Source organism: Cheilinus undulatus, linkage group 19, assembly GCF_018320785.1.
Source record: "Cheilinus undulatus linkage group 19, ASM1832078v1, whole genome shotgun sequence".
NCBI lineage: Eukaryota > Metazoa > Chordata > Actinopteri > Labriformes > Labridae > Cheilinus > Cheilinus undulatus.
This window is the reverse complement of record NC_054883.1, coordinates 16,329,117-16,353,584: the sequence shown is the minus strand read 5'-3', so window position 1 is coordinate 16,353,584 and position 24,468 is coordinate 16,329,117. Positions and strand designations below refer to the sequence as shown.

At 39.7% G+C, this 24,468-nt stretch overlaps 1 protein-coding gene across 3 annotated transcripts in view; it reads right to left on the bottom strand.

The window, feature by feature from the left end:
- Positions 1–24,468, bottom strand: part of arhgef4 (Rho guanine nucleotide exchange factor (GEF) 4) — a 115,315-nt gene that overhangs the window by 18,421 nt on the left and 72,426 nt on the right. For 2 of the 3 annotated variants that reach the window (XM_041814436.1, XM_041814437.1), the window contains one exon: positions 11,440–11,591. In XM_041814436.1, the coding sequence (XP_041670370.1) occupies positions 11,440–11,591 (152 nt within the window). Of the gene's footprint in view, positions 1–2,908; positions 3,980–11,439; positions 11,592–24,468 lie in introns of those variants that run through there. The other variant, XM_041814438.1, reaches the window with a different exon arrangement.

Here is a 24,468-nt window from a genome sequence, read left to right as displayed (position 1 = left end):
GGGGGTATGTAGGCTGAATTTTCTCATGATGCTTTAGGGCAGAGTGTTTATATGTATCTAGATGTGTTAAAATATGTTCAGGTGAGATCAGATGTCTCCTGTTGCACAGAGGTCATGCTGAGATTCCATTGCTCATGTTTCTGATGCATTTTTGTTGTTTTTAATGTTCAACACTTTTGCACCATGAGTGAAGCGAGCCCTTCCTGACAGTAAGTTGGACTGTCTGGTAACATTTTTTTGTAACTCTAAATTTAAGCCCTCTTTGATAAATTCAGCTATGAGGTGGAGTCAAAGACGTGAGAAACTATCTTGAGGGGTCCACTTTTATAAACATCACCTTGGGGATATTTAAGTTAGTAAAACCAGTCAAATCCAAGTTAATACATGCTTGGTAAATGGGCATGTAAAATGACTATTTAATGGGTGGCAAGGCAAATAGCCAATCCTTCTAAGGAGTTCAGGGTGGCCAATCAGATTTCAGGGGGCTCTGGTCAGCCGCTGATATCACTGGCTCTGTCCCTGAAACGTCATCGGTGTTATTTGCTGTCATGATCTATCAGACTGTTATACATCAAGATATTTTTTTTATTTTGGTTGCCAAAATACTTAGTATTTACAGTGTTATATAAATCTAGTCATACAAAAATATAAACATGGCTGAATTCATCTTGTCAAACATTTGTTTACAGAATTAGCATGGTAGCTCTGTGATGAAACTAAGAAGACTAATACAGTCAAGTACAATATTCATTCTCTAATATAGACCATATTTCATTTAATTTCAAGAATTTGTTGAGGGCCAGTCGAAAATGGCTTGGTAGCCACATTTGGCCCCAGAGCCATAGTTTGGACACCCCTGCTTTAGTGCAGTGGTTTCCAACCATTTTTCCTTGTAGCACCCCCCAAGACCCAAACGAAAAAGTTATATCATCATATTGTTGCTAAAAATCAACATCCATTAAACTGCTTCATTGATAAAATCATGATGAAGTGGCTCTTCAGCAGGATTTTCTTACCAAAAGACCGTCGTATAAACTAGTGGTTGTTAACTTGTCAGGCACCAGGACCCACCACCAACTCCTTAGGAGATATCTGACCCAATCTTTTGAACATTTTCAAGCACTCAAATTTTTCTAATAAAGAATTTGGCAGTCTGGACCCTAAATGGGAAGAACATAATCAATCAAAGGGCCAGGCCAAAATAATCAATTTTTTAAATGAACATGCTTTTATCCAAAGAAAAAGAGGAAAATAAGTTAAAATCTTGTGACAAAAACTGATATTTACTCATCATCATAGGAAAACCTAGTATGTATGTGCTGTTAGGGCTTCCATACAATAGAAGTTTTACTAGATTTTTTTCCCCTGGCACACACTTGAAAGAGCTTCATGACCCTACTTTTGGGTCTGGACCCACCAGTTGAGAACTACTGGTATTAACTGTTTATTAATATTTGCAAATCAAATTCTAATTTTGGAAGTAAAATTATAAAACTAAATGAAACAAAGTGGTTTTGTTCAACTACATTGTCAAACTAAGTTGATTTTACAAATTGAGTGTACTTGGAATTACATGTATTTCAAAGGAAAGATTAAGTAACTTAAAGACTAATTTTAACCCTGCAACTGACTGGCGACCAGTCCAGGGTGTACCCCGCCTCTCTCTCAATGACAGCCCCCCGAGACCCCCCACAGGATAAGTGGTATAGAAAATGGATGGAAAAACTAATTTTGTTTAATCTGCACAAAAAAATGTAAGTCAAAGGTACTTTGATTTTTTGTTCTTATCTTGCTAATCAACATTTTAAAAACGCAAAAAGTTGCCTAGATTTTTCTAAGTAGATCTGTCTGAGAATTTGTTCTCAGTGAGTGCTATTTTAAAGGGTCATAAACCAAAAAGCTTTTTTTTTTCATATTTCATAAGGTATATTAAACTGATACTAAAGTAATGATCTCAAAATGTAAAAAATTCCAAAGATAAAAAATGGACAACATATAATCCCAGTATGGGATAATTCTGCACATGTCAGACATGCAGAATGTGAGAACACAAAGTACAATAATGTTTCCTTTGCAGCCTTCTAGAAAAAACGAAGGTTAAAAAAAAGTGTGCACATTTTCACCTTTAAATAGCTTTAATAGGATAATAACTAATGCTGCAAATGCTTACAAAGCCCTGAGCTCATATTGACAAAGCCTGTAGTGTCCTATAGGCCTGCAGTTTAGGGTATTAAATGTTTAAAATTTAATTTAATTCCTCGTCTAAAAGACTGTGTCAGCTAGAACATTCTGTTTCTTTGTCTTTTCTCCTTTGTAGATTTTGAGACTCTAAGACTCATTCTTATGGTGTTTGAAATTAAAATGCCTTTGGTTTTCTACTAAAAATGTAAGCTATTACAATCATGAGAAGACTTACAATACAGTCTAATAGGCTGTAGAATGGGTTCATTTTCATCCTGACTGCTCACTTCTGCTAAAACTGCCAAGTTTAACACTATCAGCCCAGGTTATCTAAGAGCCTAGGAGCTATAACAAGGTTGCTGCAGAGTGTGTTACATCACCTGAAAAATCTGTGTACTACTCTCACTTTTTAAGGGTTGTTCATGCAAAAAGTAGACTTTCATATGACTTCAGACCATACATAAGCCTGATTTTAAAACATGGACACTCAAACACTTTTCTTATGAAATGACAACTTATTTAGGAGGTCGATAAGGAAGGACCTAAGTAGTTGGAGCTCAAAGCCACCAACAAAAAATGTAAATAAAATTAAGAAAAAGGCTTCAGGTTAAATTGAAGATGACATAAATTATGTTTCCTAGAAGTCTAATGACCCTATTCTAAAATACAAGGAATATAATCATCTATATTTTCATGCCAAATGACCGCCCCTCTCCTCCTGATGTACCTTCTTTCTGATGCTGCCATGTTGGACACCCATCAATCCCAGCAGGGGGTCCTACACCAATCCTTGGTTCCACTGTGTTTAGTTTATCTGGTCTTTTCCTCCATGCAGAGCCATGTGTTCAAGAGCATCTGTGTGTAAGTGTGTGTTTTGTCTGTGTTTATTTGTGTCAGAGAGAAGCGGTCAGTGGGTTTTTTCTCTACTGGAAGGCCAGCAGGAACATGAGCACCACGTTGATAATGATGAGCAGCATCATGATGAGGAACACCACCACCTTCTGGGTCTCTGGGGGAAGGTTGCAGCGCAGCAATGCATTGAAGAATCCCATCCTCTGCCTGCTCCACCTCCCCGAGCCGCTTCCACGAGCCATGAGTCCCCTGGCCTCCTCCTCTTCCTCCTCTTCAGCACCGCTACCCCTCCCCCGTCGCCTTTCCCTCAGCGCCGAGCCTCCACACCACACCGCGTCGACTCGTCCCCCTTGACTGTCTCCGTCGCTGTCGCCTAATGTTGCTCTCCTCCTCCGCTCGGCTCCGGCGGTCGGCTCCTGTGCCTCTCCTGCCACTTTGCCCAGTGTTGCCCCGGCCTGCCAGTGGAGGCTGGGTGCCTATCTATGTCAGCGTGTGAGAGGATGTATACACTGTGAGGCTATTTGTATGTTACGTGCTGAGCATCGCCCCCTTGTCCTCTTTTACTCTGCTTCTCCTTTTTTGGTGAAATAGACAACTCCCCTCTCTCCTTCTTCTTCCAATCTTCACTGGGCTAGAATTAATTTTCTATTTTCTTGCTCTCTTTGGTCAGGATAAAAAACGGGGCACAGGATGCTGCCTTTCTTCTGATCATGCTCATACCTCCACGTCTTTTCATTCCTCTTCTTCCAGCCTTCTGTCCGCTTTTGTTCCAGCTTGTTCCTTCACTGTAACCTACATGCACTTATTCCTTTTCTGCATCGCAAACCATCCAGCCATTTGTTCTCCTTCTGGCCTGTTTTCTTTCTCCTCTCTCCCTCCGTCTCTGCCCACCTACTCTGTCTGTTAACAGCTCCTGCTAAAATGGTGCTCGGTGCTCTGCCTGGAGCTGTGCAACCTCAGCCATCTATCTAACTACCAGGATCTCCCTTTTTTTCTCCCCCCCGCCTTCCTGCCCTTCCTATTTTCGTGCACCCACCCTAGTATAACTGGCAGCCAATCAGGATGCAGAATGTGTCAGCGTATCCTGGATACCAGACTGGTTGAGGCAGGGCCTTAGCAACCCGTTGGAGGGAGAGGAGGCTGAGGAGGAGCTGGTTGTTAGGGACAGAGGGAGGGGTTTGGTGGATACCATGCAGAATAATGGACGGATCTCAAGGGAAATCATGAGTATGTTTGTGTTAATGCATGAGTGCACTTTCTGCATTTTTTTACATTTACAATGAAGTGCAAATGACAGTCCAGTAAATAAAAGTATTTGTATTTTAAAAGGTACAAATAATAGAATATTGTCATTTTTCCTGTGATAAGAGAAAATTCCATGCATTTTAGATTTACCATTACAAAGAGAAATATTTCAAGACTTTTTTTCCATCCTGATGATTATGGCTTACAGTAAATCACAAAACATCAGTCCAAAGAAGGGATTGATAAAACTGAAATTTCATGAAATTTCAAATCTCATTCATGCACTCAGTCATGGTCAGGACTTCTTTTGCACAGATTACTGTCTGACGTTTTCTTTTATCAAATCAGGCCATTTTATACTCTCCAGCCTTGGGTGTACATGACAAAATCAGCAGAGTTGATTCAACATCTATAGAGCTGGTGCAAAACACACTTTTTCAGGCTTTTCTAGCAAAAATATGTGCCCTTGACCTGTCCACAATCTCCAACTGCGTACTGAAACAAGCCATTCTCATATTTTCCACTCATGATGTCATGCGGGGAGTTGGCATCGCCCCCAGGTGCGGTTGGCCCACCCCGCTTGGGAGAAAGTTCTGCCCTCCTCGCCTGATCCTCCTCTCAGCTGCCAGCTGAGCCACACCCATTTCCTGACGGGGTGGAGTCAGACAGCTCAGCAACATTTAAAGGCACAGACACAGAAACAGCTCGTTCTGAGCAGGGGTGAAACAGAGGGGTTTTTAGACATGCAAAAATCCAATACAGGATTGTTTTTTCAGCAACAAACCTCACAGGCATGTTTTGGGGACCTCTGAGACCAATATTAACTTGTCTTAAAGGGGTAAAATATGTGACCTTTAAAGTGTCTATATACCACACTACATAAAATTAAAACTACACATTTGTTACATTTTTTATAAGACGACAAAGTTAAATCAACAGTAGTTGATGGTTAAAAATTTAGCACTGGTTTGTGTTGATTTTGAATAACGTAAGTGTGTAGTATAGTGTAAGTTTACTCTATCCAGTGTTATAATTTATAATGCCTATTAAGAGTGGCTTCCATTAACCCTACAAAGCAAAATCAACAGTGCTAATTTAACACAGAGTGTTAAATCTGAGAGTACTGTGTAATCCCAGTGCTGTTAAAATTAACACGTTAACGCTTATGATTAATCTGGAAAGTTTACAGCATTAATGCAAATTAATCATATGACTTGGTTTGACCACAGCTTCCTCCTGTAGTCCTCCAGCACAGATGTTTGCCTGGGGCGAAGAGGTGAAAGTGAAGAGACACACTCAGGTCACCTCAACAGCAAAATCTGATTTATAAAGCTACCAAATGAAAGTTTGGATAAAACCCAAACACAACACGAATCAAGCCGCAGTTGTCAAGCTACACTGACTGACTACAGCAGTCCTGGATTTGTCAACAAAACTAATAACCACTAAGCTGGCTAATAAAACCACTAAATGGGTTGCCAAAGACTGCAGACTATCAACATTGTTGAAAATGAGAGGCTTCAAGGCAACAGTTTACATTCACTCTGCAGCAGAAGTTGTTTTGTACTTGATGTGTTTGTCTGCCGATTAAGTTTCCACTTTATGGATGGAATTGTCAGCAAATAAAAAATATTGTAGTTTAGTGGTTCTCAAATAGCGGTACGTGAAGGCACTCCAGGGATACGTGAGATTTAAAAATATATGTGGGTGCCTTTCTATGCACATCAGGAGTTACACGATTTTACGAGAATACTATGCACATTCTGAAAAAACATTTGTGCTGTGAAAGTCTGCAGTGTGTCTTCTCCTGTTCTCTGATAAACAATGAGATATATTGGAGTGGATGATAAAAGGAGGTTTCACCCTCTCTTCCCTTTGGTCTATGCGTAATTTAATGCACAGCCAGGAGATCAGTGTCGTTTTGTTTCACTGTTTCATTCAACTATGCCAGTGTGCTGAGAGGAGGGACAGACTTTTATTTTATGCTAAATATTATCAACAATAATAATAAGGGCACAGCTAAGGTTTGCTGTGAGAGGAGTTAACTCCGCTCACAGCGCACCAATTGGCTCACCTGTTTGTGTCACAGACTGGTCAGAGGAGTGATTTCAGTGAGCTGATTGATCCGGAGCATTTATAAATCGTGTGTCTGAGGTCAGAGGACACTGTGGTGGTAAATATTTCATAAAGTCCCGTTAGTTTGGAAACAGCTCCAGCTGTGCTAGTAGCGCTTTAACGCTCACATGGACGTGTCGGGCTGCCTGCTGCCTGTCTCCCTCTCTTACCAGGCTACTTAATGCTGTAAGCTTTGGTGATGACAAATATCATGTGGTGTTGGAGAGGAGGACATTTTTGCTCCTCTGTCAGACCATAAACACTTTTCTAATTTAATACTCGGAAGTCTTCAGTTATCACCGTAACAACAGCCTCTTTATTCACAGGGTTAACAACTGTAACGTGTTGTTGGGAGTGATTGATTTGGTGACATAATCAATACATCTGAGCCCACTGATATGATATTAAACAGAGAGGACTTCACCGAGCTGGAGTTCAGCTGTTCTCCAGTGTGTTAATTCAAAAAAAGAAAACAATTAAGAATGGTCAGATACACAGAGAAAGGAAATATGTGATGATGTTTGTGCAACATGTAGACTTAATACTCACATTAAGAGAAATTATGAAAGGAAAAAAATGTATACAAAGCTGTTTTAATTTGACTGTTTTCAATAAGATTTTAACCCCTTGATCTCCTGTACTAGCAGCTATACCGAGCTCTGTCTATCCAAATCTCTCTGTGACTTTAAATTCATTTTAATTTGTGCTTCTTGGGGAAATTTGACATTGAATTTGTACTGTTATTGGGATTAATAATGCTAAGGAAGTTATAAGTACAGAAGGACGAACATGTACCAATAAAAACTCATTTTAATACTTATCTCCCAATTTAATGTCAGTGTAAGACAACTGAATGATGATGATTTTTAGGTTTTAGTTTAAGTCATTTAGTTAGTTTTAGTTGACTATAATAACCTTACAGCATAACACTAATATTAGTTATTAAGTTGCCATTTTAGCATTACATTAAAAAAAAGACACTGTGAGAAATAAGATCCAGAACTGTAAGTCAGGACTTAGTCGATTCACAGGCTCCTAAATGCGGTTGATGAAATGTCAGAGACATTTATTCACTTACAAGTATCAGCAGTTTTTTTTTTACTTAATAGTATTATTTTGATGACCTTCCAGTGGTTGTTACATTTTTTTTCACGCTTATTCCCACAACCGCTTTGTTTGATTGTTAGTTTTGATCCTGAAAGATAGAGTTTAAATGTTAGAAGAAAAAAATGATGACCTCTGAAAGGCTTCATCTGGAGGAAAGTTAACATTCACTCATGAATCTTCATCAGTGGAGCCTCACTGCAATGGTTTGACAGAGCCCACACAGCACCATTTTGTTGATATGCTCACTTTATCACATCATGCTTGGTGATAGTTGACAGCAGTTGGCCACAAGATGGCAGCAAAGCACAGACACTGTCATGTCTGTCTTTTAGTCTGTTAGAAGAAGAAAACCAAGCGGGTGTGCAGGATTTTGCTTGGTCACTATCAACCCACCCACTGAGAACAAAAAAAGAGTCCAGAGAACAAAATCAAAAACAGACAAATAAGATAAATGCTATTCAGGCAGGCCGACAGAAAAAGAAAAGCAAGCCAGCCATTTACAAAATATTACATGCTGAATAAAGAAGAGTCACTGCGGTGCTATGAAATTGCATGTTTATCTCATACTACTATTTAGTGGTACTTTAAATAAACACTCTAAAAATGCTTAGGAATTCAAATATCTACAGTATTCTCTTTACTGTCATGCCTTGTTCTGAAATAACAGATAGAAATGCTACTCTAGCTTCTGTACCTTTTTATATCCCTCTGGACTGTGCATCAGTTGTTCCCTCCTTTACGTCCCTTTGACAAAGCATATTACACTAAGGATATTCAAGCACAAATATGCATACATTATTTGGACACCAAGCTTCTGTTTTGCCACTGATTATGAAGAGAAGCTTTGCAATCTGCATCTTCTTTCTCTGCTGCACAGAGCTGCACTCTAACCCTAACTGAAATCGATTCCACATAAGGGAGAATGAGGTAAGAAGAGCCAATTTTTACTCATGCCGCCCTCAAGGTCAGGAAAAATGCAAAGGAGTAGAATGAAAGCATGGACCTTTAATTTCAAGATCTCTGCTATCAAATGAAATTATCAGCATGAATGTATAATTAAGCTCTCTGGAAATATAAGCTCCTGAAAAAAGGATGCTCCAGGTTAGGGGTAAGTTGATCAGAGCCAGGGGTAAGTTGAGCAATCACGGAGGAAACTGAACACCTGAGGTTTATGTTTACAGAGCCCTTAAAAATTATTCAAGCCCTCTGATTATTTACCCTTTTAAGAATTTTATAAATCAAAGATGGTTGATATAATTTGTTTTTTTGTTGTTTTTTTTTGACAAAAAATTAACAAAAAAATTCTCTTTAATGTCAGAATGAAAACAGATTTCTACAAAGTAATGCCAAGTAATAGTGGGGTAGTACTCGAGAACAGTCTTGGTCTTGACACCGGTCTCAAGACTAGAAGAGCATTTTTACTCAGTCTTGGACAGGCCGGACTTGGGATTATCCATCAAGACCGGTCGAGACCAGCCCCGATCTGCTATTCTTCGATTTCATTAATTTGCTAAAACAACAAATAGCTACACCTGCAAAAGGTCAGACATCATTCCATCTTATTTCTAGTCAGAAATACCTCTGAACACTTACTTTAGGCCTCACTCACCTGACAAATGTAGATAAAAATCTAATTCTCAGATATTTAAAATAAGTCCAGACTTGTTAGTGGCTTTTAGATACATACAAGGATTTATTTTTTTACAAGAAGTTAGTTGGACAAATTTGAGATTTTGCATGTCGTGCTTTGAAAGAGTTGCAGACACCTTGTTTTTATCTGCCAAATGTATTAAAAAGAAAACTAAAATTAAAGAGAGAATGCTCTTTAACAGTTCAACCTTGTCTAGGTTTTTTTTTTTTTTTTTTTTTGATTTTCATGGTCTTGGTCTTGTCTTGGCTTGTCTCGGTCTTGGTCTTGACTTGTCTCGACCCCCAAAAGTCTTGGTCGTGTCTTGGTCTCGGTGCACTCTGGTCTCAAGAAGTCTTGGTCTCACATAGTGTGGTCTTGAGCACAACACTACCATTTAAACAAAATGTTATGTAAAATAAGTGGCACTCTATCTTTAAAAGCATTCCCAGGCTGACTGCCAAGAAGCATCCCCACAGCATGATGCCACCACCACCGTGCTTCACAGTGGTGGCAGCATTAGGTGGTTACCAAAGCCTACAGCCTATTTTCAGTCCTTGAAACCCTCTTTAAGGAATGATGATGAAAAAAAGAAAAGCTTTGAACTTCACTCACTTACAGTATTTGTTTTTACTGCCAAGATATGGGCAGATTTTTATAGTCAAAATATCAGTTGTAAATATCTGCAGAAATTTTCATATCTGCCATTACAAATCATTCACTTTTTAAGCTATCAGGCATCTCTACTGCCAAACTAAGCCAACAAAGACACGTGCTACACAAAATTGCTACAACTGTAGATGCAGCAGGTTGCTAAAACCTAGCCACAATTAGCTTGTGGCTACTCTACTCTAAGTTAAATTTTACTTTACTTTTTTCCTGATGACACAGTCCTGATGGTAAATCCTATAGTAATTTGAACTGTTTTCAATAACATTCCAGTTCTTTTCGATCTTAGGTTTATCATCAACATTGCTCCTCTAAAGAAGTGTTTTTTTTGACCGTTTGTAACAAGTGATACTATGCTAAACTCCAGGAACCTTGCTGTCATTTTACAGAGTCCATGTTTGATGTAGTCTTGACATATTTTGCAGTGAATCCATTTTGTGGTGACTTTTTCCTCATTTAAACTTGCGAAGCCCTTAATGTGATATGTCATCATGAACTATTTATACCACTATTCCAATAAGAGCTTTATGCAGTATCTTTGCATGTTTTTATATGTTGTGGTGACCCTTGTGTCACATGATTTTGTCATATGATGACCCTTTTTTATTTAAGCATGTGTGTCTCATCTGCTCATTATGTCCTGATGAAGACTATCTGAAGTCGAAACGCGGTGACATCCCTGTTTGAATAAGGGATTTTTATTATATCAGAGTGCCTCAGACTTTCAGTTCTGACTGCCACCTACACTATGGACTTCTATTAACAAACAAAAGGCAAGTCACTGCTCCCCCCTCCTTTGATTACTTTTTACTTTTGAGATGAGACTCTGGTTATTAGGCTGACATGCCTTATAGACAGTTTCATATATCTGCTGCATGTAATATACTTCACATTCATCTTGGAAACCTCTCATGCAAAGTGTTTGGGAAGGGCAGGAATTTCTCAGAAGATGACTGGAAGAACGTTCTGTCTGTCACATTGATAAGTGGTCAATCAGAGGGACTATACCAAATGAGATAACAGGCATGCATAGCTCTGGTAGTGACCTGAGTTTGACAGACAGGCGCTACCGTAGTTAACAAACAGCGGCAGATAAAACTTGCTGGTGGATAAAACTTATGCTGAGGCCAGTTGAGAGAATTGCAAAAACATCTTCAAGGCAAAGAGGCAAGAGAAGCTTTCAGTGTGGTTCTTTGGTCTAGAAGTGTGGTCCAGTTGTGATAAACCTGCAACTATACGAGAGCTACATCCGAGCTAAATGCTACACTTCTGGCAGTGACTGCTATCGGCATCCAGTGCAACTAAACTCCACCTGTAGCTACAGCCACGTTTTCCCTTAAATGATGCTGATCGATCAGGTCCGTTCAGACCTGGCACTATGGCTCCATGTCTGACAAGGATTTTCCCTTGATAGGCATGGAATCTGGCTTATCCATTTGCTTAGCAATGTTATCTGGTTGTTTGTGAATTAATCTGTGTGTGTGTATGGAATATGTTGTATTTTTAAGAAAATACAGCATATTACATATAGAGATATACTGTAGTTTACTCTTCAATCCAACAAAGATGACTCTTGGTAATTACAGTGTTGTTCTACATAATTCTGATGAATCCATCATTGAAGGTAAAGACACATTGCTCACCTCATTGATGGCCAACTGTTCTCCCCCTCCTCCTCCCGGGTGTCCAAAACGATGTCCAGATCCACGAAACTCTTCATACAGCAAGTCCTCTTCACTGCCCAATTCATCCCCAAGCCCGGCCTTCTCTGATGCCCCATCAGGAACAACCACAGCTAAAATATGAAGGGAACAGAAGAGAAAGGGAAAACAAAGACAGCATTAAGTGTCATACACTGACTCAAAAATTAGTCAAACACTATTTTACATATGCACTTTTTTAAATCCCTTAATTGGTAGAACAAATAAAAATCACAGGCTGGTGGGGTTTGACATTTGACCATTTTTACATACTTTTGATTTAAAGTGTTTAAGCGTTAGAATTTCTTGATGTGCTGCACAATTTGTTTGTCAAATGAGGCTCTGGTGTCATGAAAGAGGCTTGTATTCCAGATATAGAGATGAATATTAGCTACAGCGTCATAGGCAAACAGTATAAGCTGTCCATGGTCAGGGAGCCTGAACATGCTTGATGATGAACACAGCAAGCTTTCTTTCACAAGAATACCTCCATTTTACCCTAGAGGTAGAGGGTAAAATGAATGTGGCATAATAATACAGGAAAACCCTTATTCAGGACAAGACATTTCACTACACAGAAATGGTTTGAAGACAAATTGGGGAATGTTCTGGAGTGGCTGAGTCAAAGCCCAATTATTCAAATATTGTGGCATCCTCACACAGAGCAAATACAAATTCCAATAATAAAAACGTATTAATAGAAAACTTTATCCAGTTTTAGTCCTATTTAATATTTTTTTGCACATAATCAAGTCTTACAACTTCTAACTTACACAGAGACTCAGACGGTTAACATGTCAGCCACCAGAGGTCAAGAGAAAATTGGAAAGTATAACCCCCATGTTTTTATGAAGCATAAGGTAAGTATACTGTATAAATATGGTCCTTTCATGATGCAGTTGTCCTTATTTTTAATCTTAGTTTTAATTTTTGAAGAGCTGCTTCAGCAAATTCTGCATCACACAAGGAATTACAGGCATTTGCAGTCCTTCAGCATTTTTGAACTGTTATCAGAAATCTCAAAGCACCCAGGGGTCTAGCACTCCCTGGCAATGACTAATGTGAATGCCTGTAAGTTGTAACCATGGAGATTGTTCCCATGGCTACATTCCAACCTACATAACCAAAACATTATCCACAGCAGTGCATGTCAGGGTGCAAAAGATGCAAAAGCATCTCGCTCTTTAATGAACCAATCCGCTGTAAATGGCCTGCTTTTGCTACTTGGACATGTCTATAGTGAGCCATTCACATACGATATGGTGATTAACTGACTTTGGGAACATAAGATTATTCTAAATCCAACACTGGCTAAGACATCTCATTTTAACTATGACAACATGCTAAGGCTTTCACAAAGCAGCCTTTGTATTTCTCCCAATCAAAGAAGCATCCTCTGAAGTGTCTGAACTCACAGCTTGTGGCTACCTGACTGATGAGCTAAAAATAAACTTGCCGCCACACCTCATCATAGGCGTCACCCTCGGCTGCCTGGCTGACAGCTGTTTCCACATAAGACGTATCCTTGGCAACCATGGAGCCAGATGAAAAAGCACATGCTGTCCCTTGGGTGGAAAAGATAACCTAAAGCAAAAAAAATAATTTAAGGGCTTATATATGTACATATTTTTTCAGACTAAGAGGGGACAATAAGAAATCCTCTAAAGCCAACATCTGGTTGGATTAACAACAAGATGTCTTTGAAACAGCATTCCACATTGCCATCACTGCATTTAGTAGAAATGTGGAAGTTGCGGATGCTTTCCTTATGGGGGCAGTGTAGGACATCCTGACTGATGGGGTGTGATGCTGAGAGCTCAGGTTTTGACCGGTCTTCACGTTTGTGCAGAGAAGTCCTGCTGTCTGGAGGGTTAAAAGAAGTGTGACACAACAAAGTAGTCACCCCCTCAGATGTTTTACCCTTTGACTGATTTTATATATCAATCATAGTCAATATTATTTGGCTTTTCTGATGAATAAAAACTCTTTAAAGTCAAAGTAAAAACATATTTCTACAAAGTCATGCCAATCAAATAAAAATATGTAATGTAAAATTGACTGCATAAATTTCCACCCCCTTTAAAGTGACTGACCTAATTCAACAGAGGTCCAGACAGTTGGTGCAAGTAGTCTTACAGTTAGTGAAATGGGGATCACCTGAGTGCCTCAAATGATTTAAGTATAAATACACCTGTGGAGAAACTAGTTGATCAGTATTCCTGGAAACCATTACGCCATGATGACAACAGAACACTCCAAGCAATTCAGAGAAAAGGTTATTGAAAAGTACAAGTCAGGGGATGGATACAAAAATTTCCAAGGCCCTGAACATCCCCCAGAGTTCATTTGAATCCATCATCGAGAAATGAAAGGAATATGGCACGTGTAAATCTGCCTAGATCAGGCAGTCCACACACACTGAGTGAGCGTGCAATAAGGAGACCAGTAAGAGAGGCCACCAAGACACCTATGACTACTCTGAAGAAGTTCCAAGCTTCAGCAGCTAAGATGGGAGAGACTCTGCAGACAACAACTGTTGGCCGGGTTCTCCACCAGTCAAAGCTTTATGGGAGAGTGGCATGTTCAGGATAAATCATAATAAATCTCAACTACAGTTGGCCGAAAGGCATTTGGGAGACTCCATGGCCAAGAGGAAGAAAGTTCTTTGGTCTGATGAGACAACAATAGTACCAAACACTGCACATCACCACAAACGCACCATCCCCACTGTGAAGCATGGTGGTGGCAGTAACATGCTGTGGGGATGCTTCTAGGCAGCCGGCCCTGGAAGGCTTGTAAAGGTAGAGGGTAACATGAATGCAGCAAAATAAAGGACAATCTTGGAGGACAATCATATTTATTCTGCAAGAGAACTACAGCTTGGGAGAGCATTTCTTTTCAAGTAAGACAATGACCCGAAGCATACAGAGAAAGCTACACAGAAACGGTTTAAAGACAACAAGGTGAATGTTCTGGAGTGACCGACCTACATCCAACAGAGCTTTAGCAGTTTTGCAAACAAGAATGGAGTTAAATTACTGCATCCAGGTGTTTGAGCCTGATTTAGACCTATCCAAACAGACTCAGTGCTGTGATTGCAGCCAAAGGTGACTCTACTAAATACTGACTTGAAGGGGGTAAATATTTATGCAGCCATTTACCTTAAATTAAATATTTTATTTATATTCAAAGTGAGATTTCTTTTCATAGTACTTAAGTTATAATAATCTGTTTTTAATCCATTAAAGCCCTTTCAATTGCTTAGTTTATGGAACTCCATAAATAAACTTTTTGTTGCTATTCCATACACTTTCACCACTTATCTACATTTAAAACACTTGCCTTCATCAGTGAAATAAATCTTAGCCTAGTTATTTTTCTTATTTTTTTCTGCCTTTATTTAGATAGGAAAGCTGAAGACAAAGAGAATATATATTGGGAGAGTCGGAGAAGACATGTACCAAACATCACAAGACCAGGAATCAATCCCCTGACCAGTGCTTTGAGGACTCCAGCCTCTGTATACAAGTGCCTACTTTACCAACTGAGCTTAAATGTTATTTTAGCCTTTTACTTCTTAGTTGACGCACACCTCTAATGACTATATCTTGAGGCCTCTTGAAGCAGATACCTCCAGGCAGTTGCCTCCTTTTTGCGTGTTAGTAAAACTGGTCATGTCGAACAAGTGCAAATATAATCAGGCTCAGGTTTTTTAGATATCCTACAGGAAACTTTAAAGGCTTATGGCTGAAAACCAGGATTCTGCTGAGGATCTGTTAAGAGGTGGGGGTCACTCTGTGGAAAATTCCTTTTTTAAACATCTGCACAAAGGTCACCCTGATGACATCACCCTGGAACCTTCCCCTGTCTAAAGTTAGTAGAATTTGCATCCGCCCTCTTGTTGGGCTTTAGGATGATGCCCTTTTTAAAGGGTATAGGATTAGGGTTATTGAAACTGTTATTTTTAATTTTAGCTGAAAATTAAAGTCAGTGATTTTACTGCACACTGGACCTATATTCAAGTGGGTCATGAAATCAATTTTATGGCCTACCAGTTAACCTAAACAACATAAAAAACCTTCACTATGAGGTTCCCTACAAAGCCCTGTGGGGACATGGGAAACTATTTCTCCTGCTAGACTACATAATTACAAGCACTCTTTTGTTCCTCATGTTGCCACACTGTTCAGCCAACACAAAAATGAATAGTGGTGACCTCCCACTATTCAAGGAGCAGATGCCTTTCCTAATCTGTATAATCACTGGATCCAACATTTAAAAAATGTAAATTAACCCTCAGTTCAGACCCATAAACCTTAGTTTGGTAAGGCTTTTGAAGTCCTAGCTCAGCAGTTCACCTATCCAAACTTGGACATAGGGCTGATCTATCATGAGTTTTTTCATTGATACTGATAAGGATTGGTAAGCATGATTATACCTTAATTTCATTCAGTAAGTTCTAATACTGTTTTCATTACTATTTGTACCTGCATGTCAATTCAAATGATTGAATACATACATATGCCCTAAATTACAGAGATGCTGATTCGCACAGGATTAGTTTTACCCGTGGATCTCTGTGTGAGCTGAAATATGGTGGGCAATTTGCCCCAGAATTTTTACTGGGCAGACATTGCCAATTCTTAAAGGATTAAAAACCCAGACATCCTCCATGATTATTACAAATTTTCAGAGGTCCAAAGGTGATACTAATCCCGTGCGATTAGGTCTACTGAATTAGCAGCATATCAAGAGACTGTCAGACTAATTTTGTCATTTATAGCTTTGCCTTTTGGCTGTCGTTTTCAAATGCCAGCTGAATCTTCACGGCATTAGCATTATTCTTTAGCTTTAGTGCTAATGCTTGAAGCTACTGCCTCTTCATATTCTGTTTATAGTCTGTTATTAGGGTGACAGCTCTTGCGTGACCTAAGAGATCCACTGAAACACTAAAGAACATTTTCCCTCCCTACAGGAACTGTGCAGAGCATGTTTTACAGACACACTTGTGTGGATTTTATAAGTTAATGTTTTATCATAGTAATAATAAAATCACATAACATATTTGCAATATTGATTGGTAATTCATCAGTACCAATTATTATTATGCATCCCTACAAAGAAACATACACTGACTAGATTCATTAGTAAAAGAATAAAAAGGATCCAGGCTTTGGGGCCACCAATTTACGCGTAAATGGACAGAATATACCCAGGGGCAATTTATTCCATGAGCTTCAGGCCAGAGATAGCCAATCTTTTTTCAATTTCTCTCAATTACTTCCAGCAGTTCTGTCATTAAGGGACAACAGGTAGTCATGCCTGCCCACTGTTAGCTAAACCCTGAAAAACCTAGTGAATGGGCTCTCCCTGGTTGTGATTTATCGATGATATCAATGCATTTCAGTTGGATCGGTATAATCGATGCCTGGCAAACAGTTACTTCATTTTGAAGCTAAAAGAGTGTCAAGCTATTATTGGGTTCTTATGTAAAATCGAATTATTAATGCCACTTTTTAATCTCCTTTTCATCACTGTTTCTGCCCTTTTTTGCTAAATTTGTTTCCCCACTTTTTAACCATTTTTCACCACTTTAAGTCCCCTTTTGCCCCTTTTCTTCACTTTATAGATGATTTCTGCTGCTTTTAGCTCACTTTTTGCCCTTTACAAACTAATTTTTACCAATTTTTTACCACTTCTTTCTTCCAAGTTCTGCCACTTTTAACCCACTTCGCCAATTTTCATCTTTATTTTGCAATTATCATTTCATCCCCCTTAATGTTGTTTTAATCTACTTTATTCTCTGGTATCCTGATTTTTGTGAACTTTTTAACCCCTTTCACTGCTTCAGCCACCCATTTTTGCTACTTTAACCAACTCATGTCACTTTTTAACCACTTTTCACAACTTTAAGTCCCTTTCAGCCCCTTCTTTGCTTGTAATAAATGGTATTTGCTGCTTTTTCACACTTTTTTTCCTCTTTAAACCTGATTTTGCAGATTTTAGTCAATTTTAGCCACTCCTTAACCTATTTTTCAACACCTCTTTCTTCCAAATTTTGCCACTTTTAACCCACTTTGCCAATTTTCATCTTTATTTACAATTATTAATGACTTTTTTCTTTTTGTTGTTTCAATTTCTTTGACTTCATTCTCTGGTATCCTGATGTTTCTGCACAGAATTTTTTAGCTATGAAGTCGACATTACTTTCCAGATGGTTTAGTCAATGTGCCCATCCATGTTGATAACATTACAAATAAAAAGGTAATTTTGTTTTAGGAAAAGGGGTTTACATTTTGAAAATGCTACACTGTACCCCAGCATGAACAAAAATAAAAATCATTTTTGTTGCTGTGATAAGAGTGGTTCATATTCAGGTTAAAACTATGGATATCACAGCTTTGCTTTACAATGGGCCATGCTTTTCCTGACCTCCACGGGCCCCCAGTTTGGCTAGGCCCCAGAAAGCTCTCCCCTTTATTCCCCCTTACGGGCAGCTTTGCCTGTAGTAAGTGGTGCAAACACTCAGCACTAAGACTGTATTTCTCTAGGGAAGGACTGATAATGACACAGCATTTCAGAAAGCTCCCCAAACAAAGTGATGAAAATATCTCTCTCTCTTTTAACCAAAACTCCGCCACTGCACCAGATGACCACATGCAGCTCTCTGGACTCTGGATGCTGATTGGCTGTTGAGACACATGGCATGCCGTATGCTCCGAATCCAGCTGTTGGTGACCTGACAAAATGAACCACAGGCAACACCACCAGCCAGGCTGACTCAAGCTTCAACGACTCAGTTCACACATCTGAAAGTGCCTGTTTCAACTGATCTAAGACGAGCATCAGGAATCTTTGGTCTGAATGAGGGCTGGGAGTGGCAAGAAAAAGCGCATCCTTTTGTCTTTACTCATCCACAGAGAGCAGAAGCTATCAATGCCGCCTCCTAAACAGCAGAAGGTTCATAAAGGCCACTGTGTCACCCACAACAGGGAGGGAGAAGTGAATCGCACTGTTTACTGTTTGTTCCTCGCTTGAGTGGTCAGCTTGTCCTTGGAAAATGTCTATGTGTGGGTGTGTTGGTGTGTGAGACTGGGATGCTGATGGGATCACAGAACAATGATTTCAATGCTCCTGCAAGTGTTATGTGTGTGACTGTAGGAAGCTAAAGCAAAGCATGTTAGCATTTGAGCTTGAGCTGTAACATTTAATCATCCTGACCCTCTGGATGTGGGTTAGCCATGTTAGTGGATCAGCTTTGTCTGCAGAGAGAACACTCAATACTCACTGGCACGAGTGTGTGTTTTTGTGGTCGGCTGAGGAATTCAAGCGTAATGGTTGCGTTTTTACTGGATGTGTGTGTGCTGCTGGCTGCAGCGGGGCACGTGTCTGCTACCCACGTGTGACTGGACAGCCTCACGCTGACAATCACTTGCCCCGCTAACCAGGACAAGGGAAAGGAAAGGAAGGGAGGGGGAGTTGAAGGAGGGATGGCAAAGCTTCATGTTTGACTAAAGCATGTTAATAACCTTAGGGAGGAAGAGTTTCAGAGGAAGGGGCAGCTATCAGGAAGCCCATGGATCAGCGCTTGGCCTTAAGTAGTGTAGACAGCAGGTTGGCATCTGAGGAGTGGAGGCTGGAGGGCTGCTGTGGTGAAGCAGTCTGATGAGGTGGAAGGAGGCCTGGTTACAGATGCATTCAGAGCAAGGAGATGGACTTTGAATAGCATCAGTTGTAAAACAAGGCCCTACATCCTCTAGTTTGAATAATGCTACTAAAATAAGACAGTGACCACCTGCAGCAAATCCCCTAATGCCTTTTAGTAACAGGAACTTTCACATTGGTGAACAGCTTCTGAAGGTTCATGTCTTCAGTGGGACCCAGTATGATTACATGCCTAACCTGTAAATAAAAAAGAAATGGTATCAAAACATTCTTATGTATTACAGGTAGTGATGGACTAGGGTTTGAAATTTTGTTTAATGTTCCTTCAAGGTGACAGCTTTGCTCTCAGCTCCTCAGCTGCATGTGCCCTGCAAGTAGAGTTGGACACAGACAACCTCACACTGTGCAGAGTTTAATGGACCGTCTCTTCCCTGATCTCTAGATGACTTTGCTCTTCCAGGAAAAAGAGGAAGATGCCTCAGGTTTTTCTGAGCATAAGCTAAGATATGGGTATGAAGCTTCACTATGCACTGGCAGTTACAGGTTCAGTCCTCCCCTGGGATTTGTGGTGACTCAATTCCCACCTGCGCCAATGTGTTCAAATCTAATTTAAAAGTACTTTTCTTTCTTCCATCTGTTTGGCAACAATACAGCACAGATGGAAGAAAAAGCTGGGGGAAAAGTCAAGGAAAACTCCAGAAATGTGTGAAAATGTGACAATGTTGTATATTTATGGTGAGAACCAGCAGCAAAGACACCTGTGCTCTGAGAGTGGATTAAAAAAAACATGCTGTTCTGCAGCACAGTATGAACACGCACAAACTCTTACTGGATCCTTCAGGGTGACATTGGAGAAATTCTCAACCTGCAAATTCATTAAAGGAAAGTACCACTCTTTTAAAGGAACCCTGCATGATCAGACACGTTGATCTTGTTGCAGCGTTTCCGTAATTGATCCATGCCAAAAATAAAAGCCGCCATGCCTTCAGAATTATAATATTTTTTTATCAAATATAAAAATGTAAATTATACTGTATGAATTTCACTTAGTTTAGTACTTCCCTGATTATAATCTGATGATTAGCTGTAAACTAGAGGAGTTATATTCATCATCAACCGTGTCTCATGATGGAGATGAGACGCTAGCAATCTAAAAATAGCACGTTGTCGTAAAAACTCCAGTGGAACTTTGGTTCCGTTTCTGTTACAATACAAGACTGGACAAAAACAACAGCAATTGACTGTCAGGCGTTCATCTAATCCATGACATTTGGATAGAGGAAGGAGAAGCGCGAGCTTCACAGTCACAGGGCAACAGGAGCAGCTGTGCGTGTGTGTCTGTGTATTTGTGACAGAGAGGAGAGATCGTTTGTGTGTCCGTCCGTGCGAACAGGTCGACAAGCATTAATGAACTGATGGTAGCTTGTTGAATATGTGAGTGATAAATGTTTATGAGTTATCCTAATGTTGATAACTTTCATAGGCTGAGGCTTACCTGTGGCTCCTCTGGGATAAAATAACTGCAAGAGGACGTAATAAAACCAGAATCCCACTTTCATTCAAATCATATTCCCAGGCTGTTGTTATTAGTATGATCTTAAAGTGTTCATGTATTTTTGTAAGGGGGGAGGCAAAGTAAAAGCATAAAAAATATAATTTTCCCTTTTTGGAAAAAAAAAAAAAAAAAATCTTTGCATGTTTATCCTGTGGCATGTTCAAGTTACATAATTTAACAGAACTAAAAAAAAAGTTGTTTTCTTTTAGTTTTAAGAATATAGACATTTAAACTCTAACATTACTACATATAGCCATGTTCAATGGACCCCAATGTTTGTTTTATTTCTAAAAACATTAAGTGACAATTTTACTTAAAAAGAAAAAAAAAAAAAAAAAAATGGGGGGGGGGGGGGGGGGGGGTAGGCAAGCCCTCCCCCACTGTTTCAAAATCCTGGAGGAAACCCTGTGTTGGATAGATATTTGTATCTGTCGTATGTATATTGAACGAAGAAACTCACTAGATACCCTAGATATCTGCATTTTGAGTAAGTTTGAGCTCATAAACTCACCAGGAGGCTGCCCTGTGTTGGTCCGCACTGATACTGTGACGTCACTTAGCCGTAGCGCTCCTCACCGTTCCCATGCAGTAACCGTTGTTTCAGACTGGCAGTATGTTTGTTCTGTCATTCCTCCTAAGTTTGACCTCAATTAACCTCCCTACAAGTGACTGGGTTTAGTGTGTAGTGGAAGTGTGCCGGTGGCTTTTCAAAATAAAAGCATTATGTAGAAATGAAGGGAGTTTCTCCAAAGAAATGCTAAAGTGGGCTTTACTTTGAAATGCACAAACGGGAAGTGTTTTCGTACTGTGTTTATCTTTACCTGCAACATTCTGAACTGTGTAGAAACAGAAAGCTTCATAAATAGTAAAAGTTTAGAGAGCAACTTTATTACACACATTTTAGCTTGTGGCCTTCATCTGGTTCATCAAGAAACAGATTTCAAACATATTCTACCCATGTGAAAGTACATATTTGCTACAACAAGGTAAATATGGCTCTGTATTTATCATTTTCATGTCTAGCTCGACCGATAACCACTCATGATGCAAGGAAAAAATAGAAGAGACCTCAAATCTTAAAATTCTCCATGCATATGACGTGCAGTGTCTCTGAGATGCAGCCTGAACACTGGCTGCCAGTCTAAAACAGCGGTTACTGCATAGCAATGGTGAGGAGCGCTGCGTCTAAGTGACACCACACTACCAGTGTGGATCAACATGGCGGCCTCCTGGTAAGTTCACAAACTCAAACTTACTCAAAATGCAGATATCTAGAGCGTTTTTTAGTTCAATATAGCCTACACAGGAGACACAAATATCTATCCAACAAGATGAACTTGTCTGATCATGCAGGGTTCCTGCTGATGTTAAGGAAGCCAAAAAGGCAAAGAGGCTTAAGGTGAACGGTGTGTCAGTTACCAGACTTTTGCAACATATAACCGAAGACATCAATTATTTAAACAGCTCTTTTGGATAATTTGTCATCCATTCAATTCTTCTCAATACTTTACTTCTGGCTGCATGTGTTAAGGAGATAACACACACCCAGTGCTGTGTTTAGGGAAGCGAGCAGACGACAACTTCAGTGGCCTCGAAAGAACAATCACATTCAAATCTAGGCTAACACGATCTTCTCTATATCACAGTTATTACATAGCCTCACAGTGACTTCAGCTATACCTCCTTGTTGCTAGGTAAACTACAGCAAACTGTGCTGTCTTGAGGACAGTTAATAGGTCATCTGTAACAGCCTCATCAAACAAGACCTGGATATAAAAATGGTGGTCAATGTGGATCAGCAGTACAAGCACCAGTTTCCGTTTGTGTATTGATCTGCACAAAATAGACTTCTGGTCATGAGGCTACCTAACACAAATACTGACAGCCATGCATGTTTATCTCGCTTCACTTTCACAGATTCAGACACACACAACCTTTTATCTGTGCTCCTTTGTAGGCATAAATAGAAGCAAGTGGTTTTGCTTTTGTAGCTGCAGCTCTCTAACCATATGGTGCAGAACTGAAGCCTGACTGAGTTTATCCCAGTGGTTCTCATTGAAATTCAAGGTAGACTTTTATAAATTGGGTTTGGAAGAATTCAGCTAGCCTGGCCTGAGGGTGGATGACAGACTTAGGTGTGAGAAGCAGAAGGAAAAAAAAGCACTGCAGACGACAGGTACAAAGCTGCAGAAGAACACATTGATATATGATAATCACTGTCATTGAGAATCTAATCATGGCAGCAACATCAGATTACATGTCATCTATTGTCTGTAAGTCCAAATGAGCACAAATAGGAAAGTCACATGATATTTCTGTCTTCTTCTGAGACTCCATCAGTCTACACTGAGGAGCTTTGATAGTGCACATCAGGGCTCTAGCATCCCAATGTTTAATCATGAAGGCAGTGCATTCAGGAAGTATTCAGACCCCCTTCACTTTTTTTCAATTTCGTTATGTTGCAGCCTGATGCTACTGAAAAATAGATTTTATTCTCATTAATCTACACTCAGTAGTACCCTATCATGACAAAGTGAAACAGAATTTTAGGGGTGTTCCAATACAAATTTTTCCTTCCTGATATAATTCTGATACCAAGGTGTTGGGTATCGGCTGATACCGAGTACTGATCTGATACCAGTGTGAACTTTCTGGACTGACTCTGCAGCAAATTACTTTAGACCTATATTTGTCTCAGATCATGGCTCAACAAACAGAATCAAAATCTACAGCATCTCTGTGACCTTAAAGTTGTTTTTCTGCTGATTATTGTGAGTTTTACTGCTAAATATCAAATTAACAATAATACAGGGGGATGCATCACAGACTCTATCTACATCATGCTCTATTCAGGCAGCATCACATGATACAGCATTCACGTTAGCAGTAATAAATGATCGTAATTCAATTAAAGAGGATAAAAAGACGTTCAATATTGGGTTTACTGGTGTGGATTTAATCATTTAAGTCCCCAAAACTCATACAAGTTCCAGGCTCGCTGAAAATGCTGCTGCACGGGATTCAAAGGCATCAATAGCGTTTATTGGGAGGCACAATGGCTAACTTCAAGAGGAAAAACAGCACAAGTCTGGGAGGCATTTTAAAGATCACATGCAGAGAAAAACTGTCACGCATTGACCATTCTTTGCTGCTGCATTGAGTCCTTTGCTTCTTCAGTGCTCTAAAAATGGTAGCCAGTGCATGCAGTGCTTTCCAGCAGCAAAGAAGAATTGATTTCCGGTTTATAGCGCAAACATTTAGCATGGCTAAATGAAGCAAAATATTAAGCTAAACAGTATCAGATCGGTGCATAAACTCATGCACTCGCCGATACCAATACCTGCACTTTAAGCAGTATCAGACGTATTTCTGATACTGGTATCAGAATCAAAACAACACTACAGAATCTAACTAATTTTAGCAAATTATTAAAGATTAAAAACCAGACCCTTTGCAAAACACTTGGAATTTAGCTCAAATGCCTCACTTGATCTTTGCTGAGATTTTTCTACAGCTTGATTAAAATCCACCTCTGGTAAATGAAACTCATTGGACATGATTTAGAAAGGCACACACCTCTCTATAGAAGGCATTGCAGCTGGAAAAGCATATCAGAGCAAAAACCAAGCCATGAGGTCAAAGGAACTGCCTGCAGAGCTCAGAGACAGAATTGTTGCAAGGCACAGATCCGGGGAAGGCTACAAAAATATTCACAGAAGGTTCCCAAGAGCCCAGTGGCCTCCATAATTCTC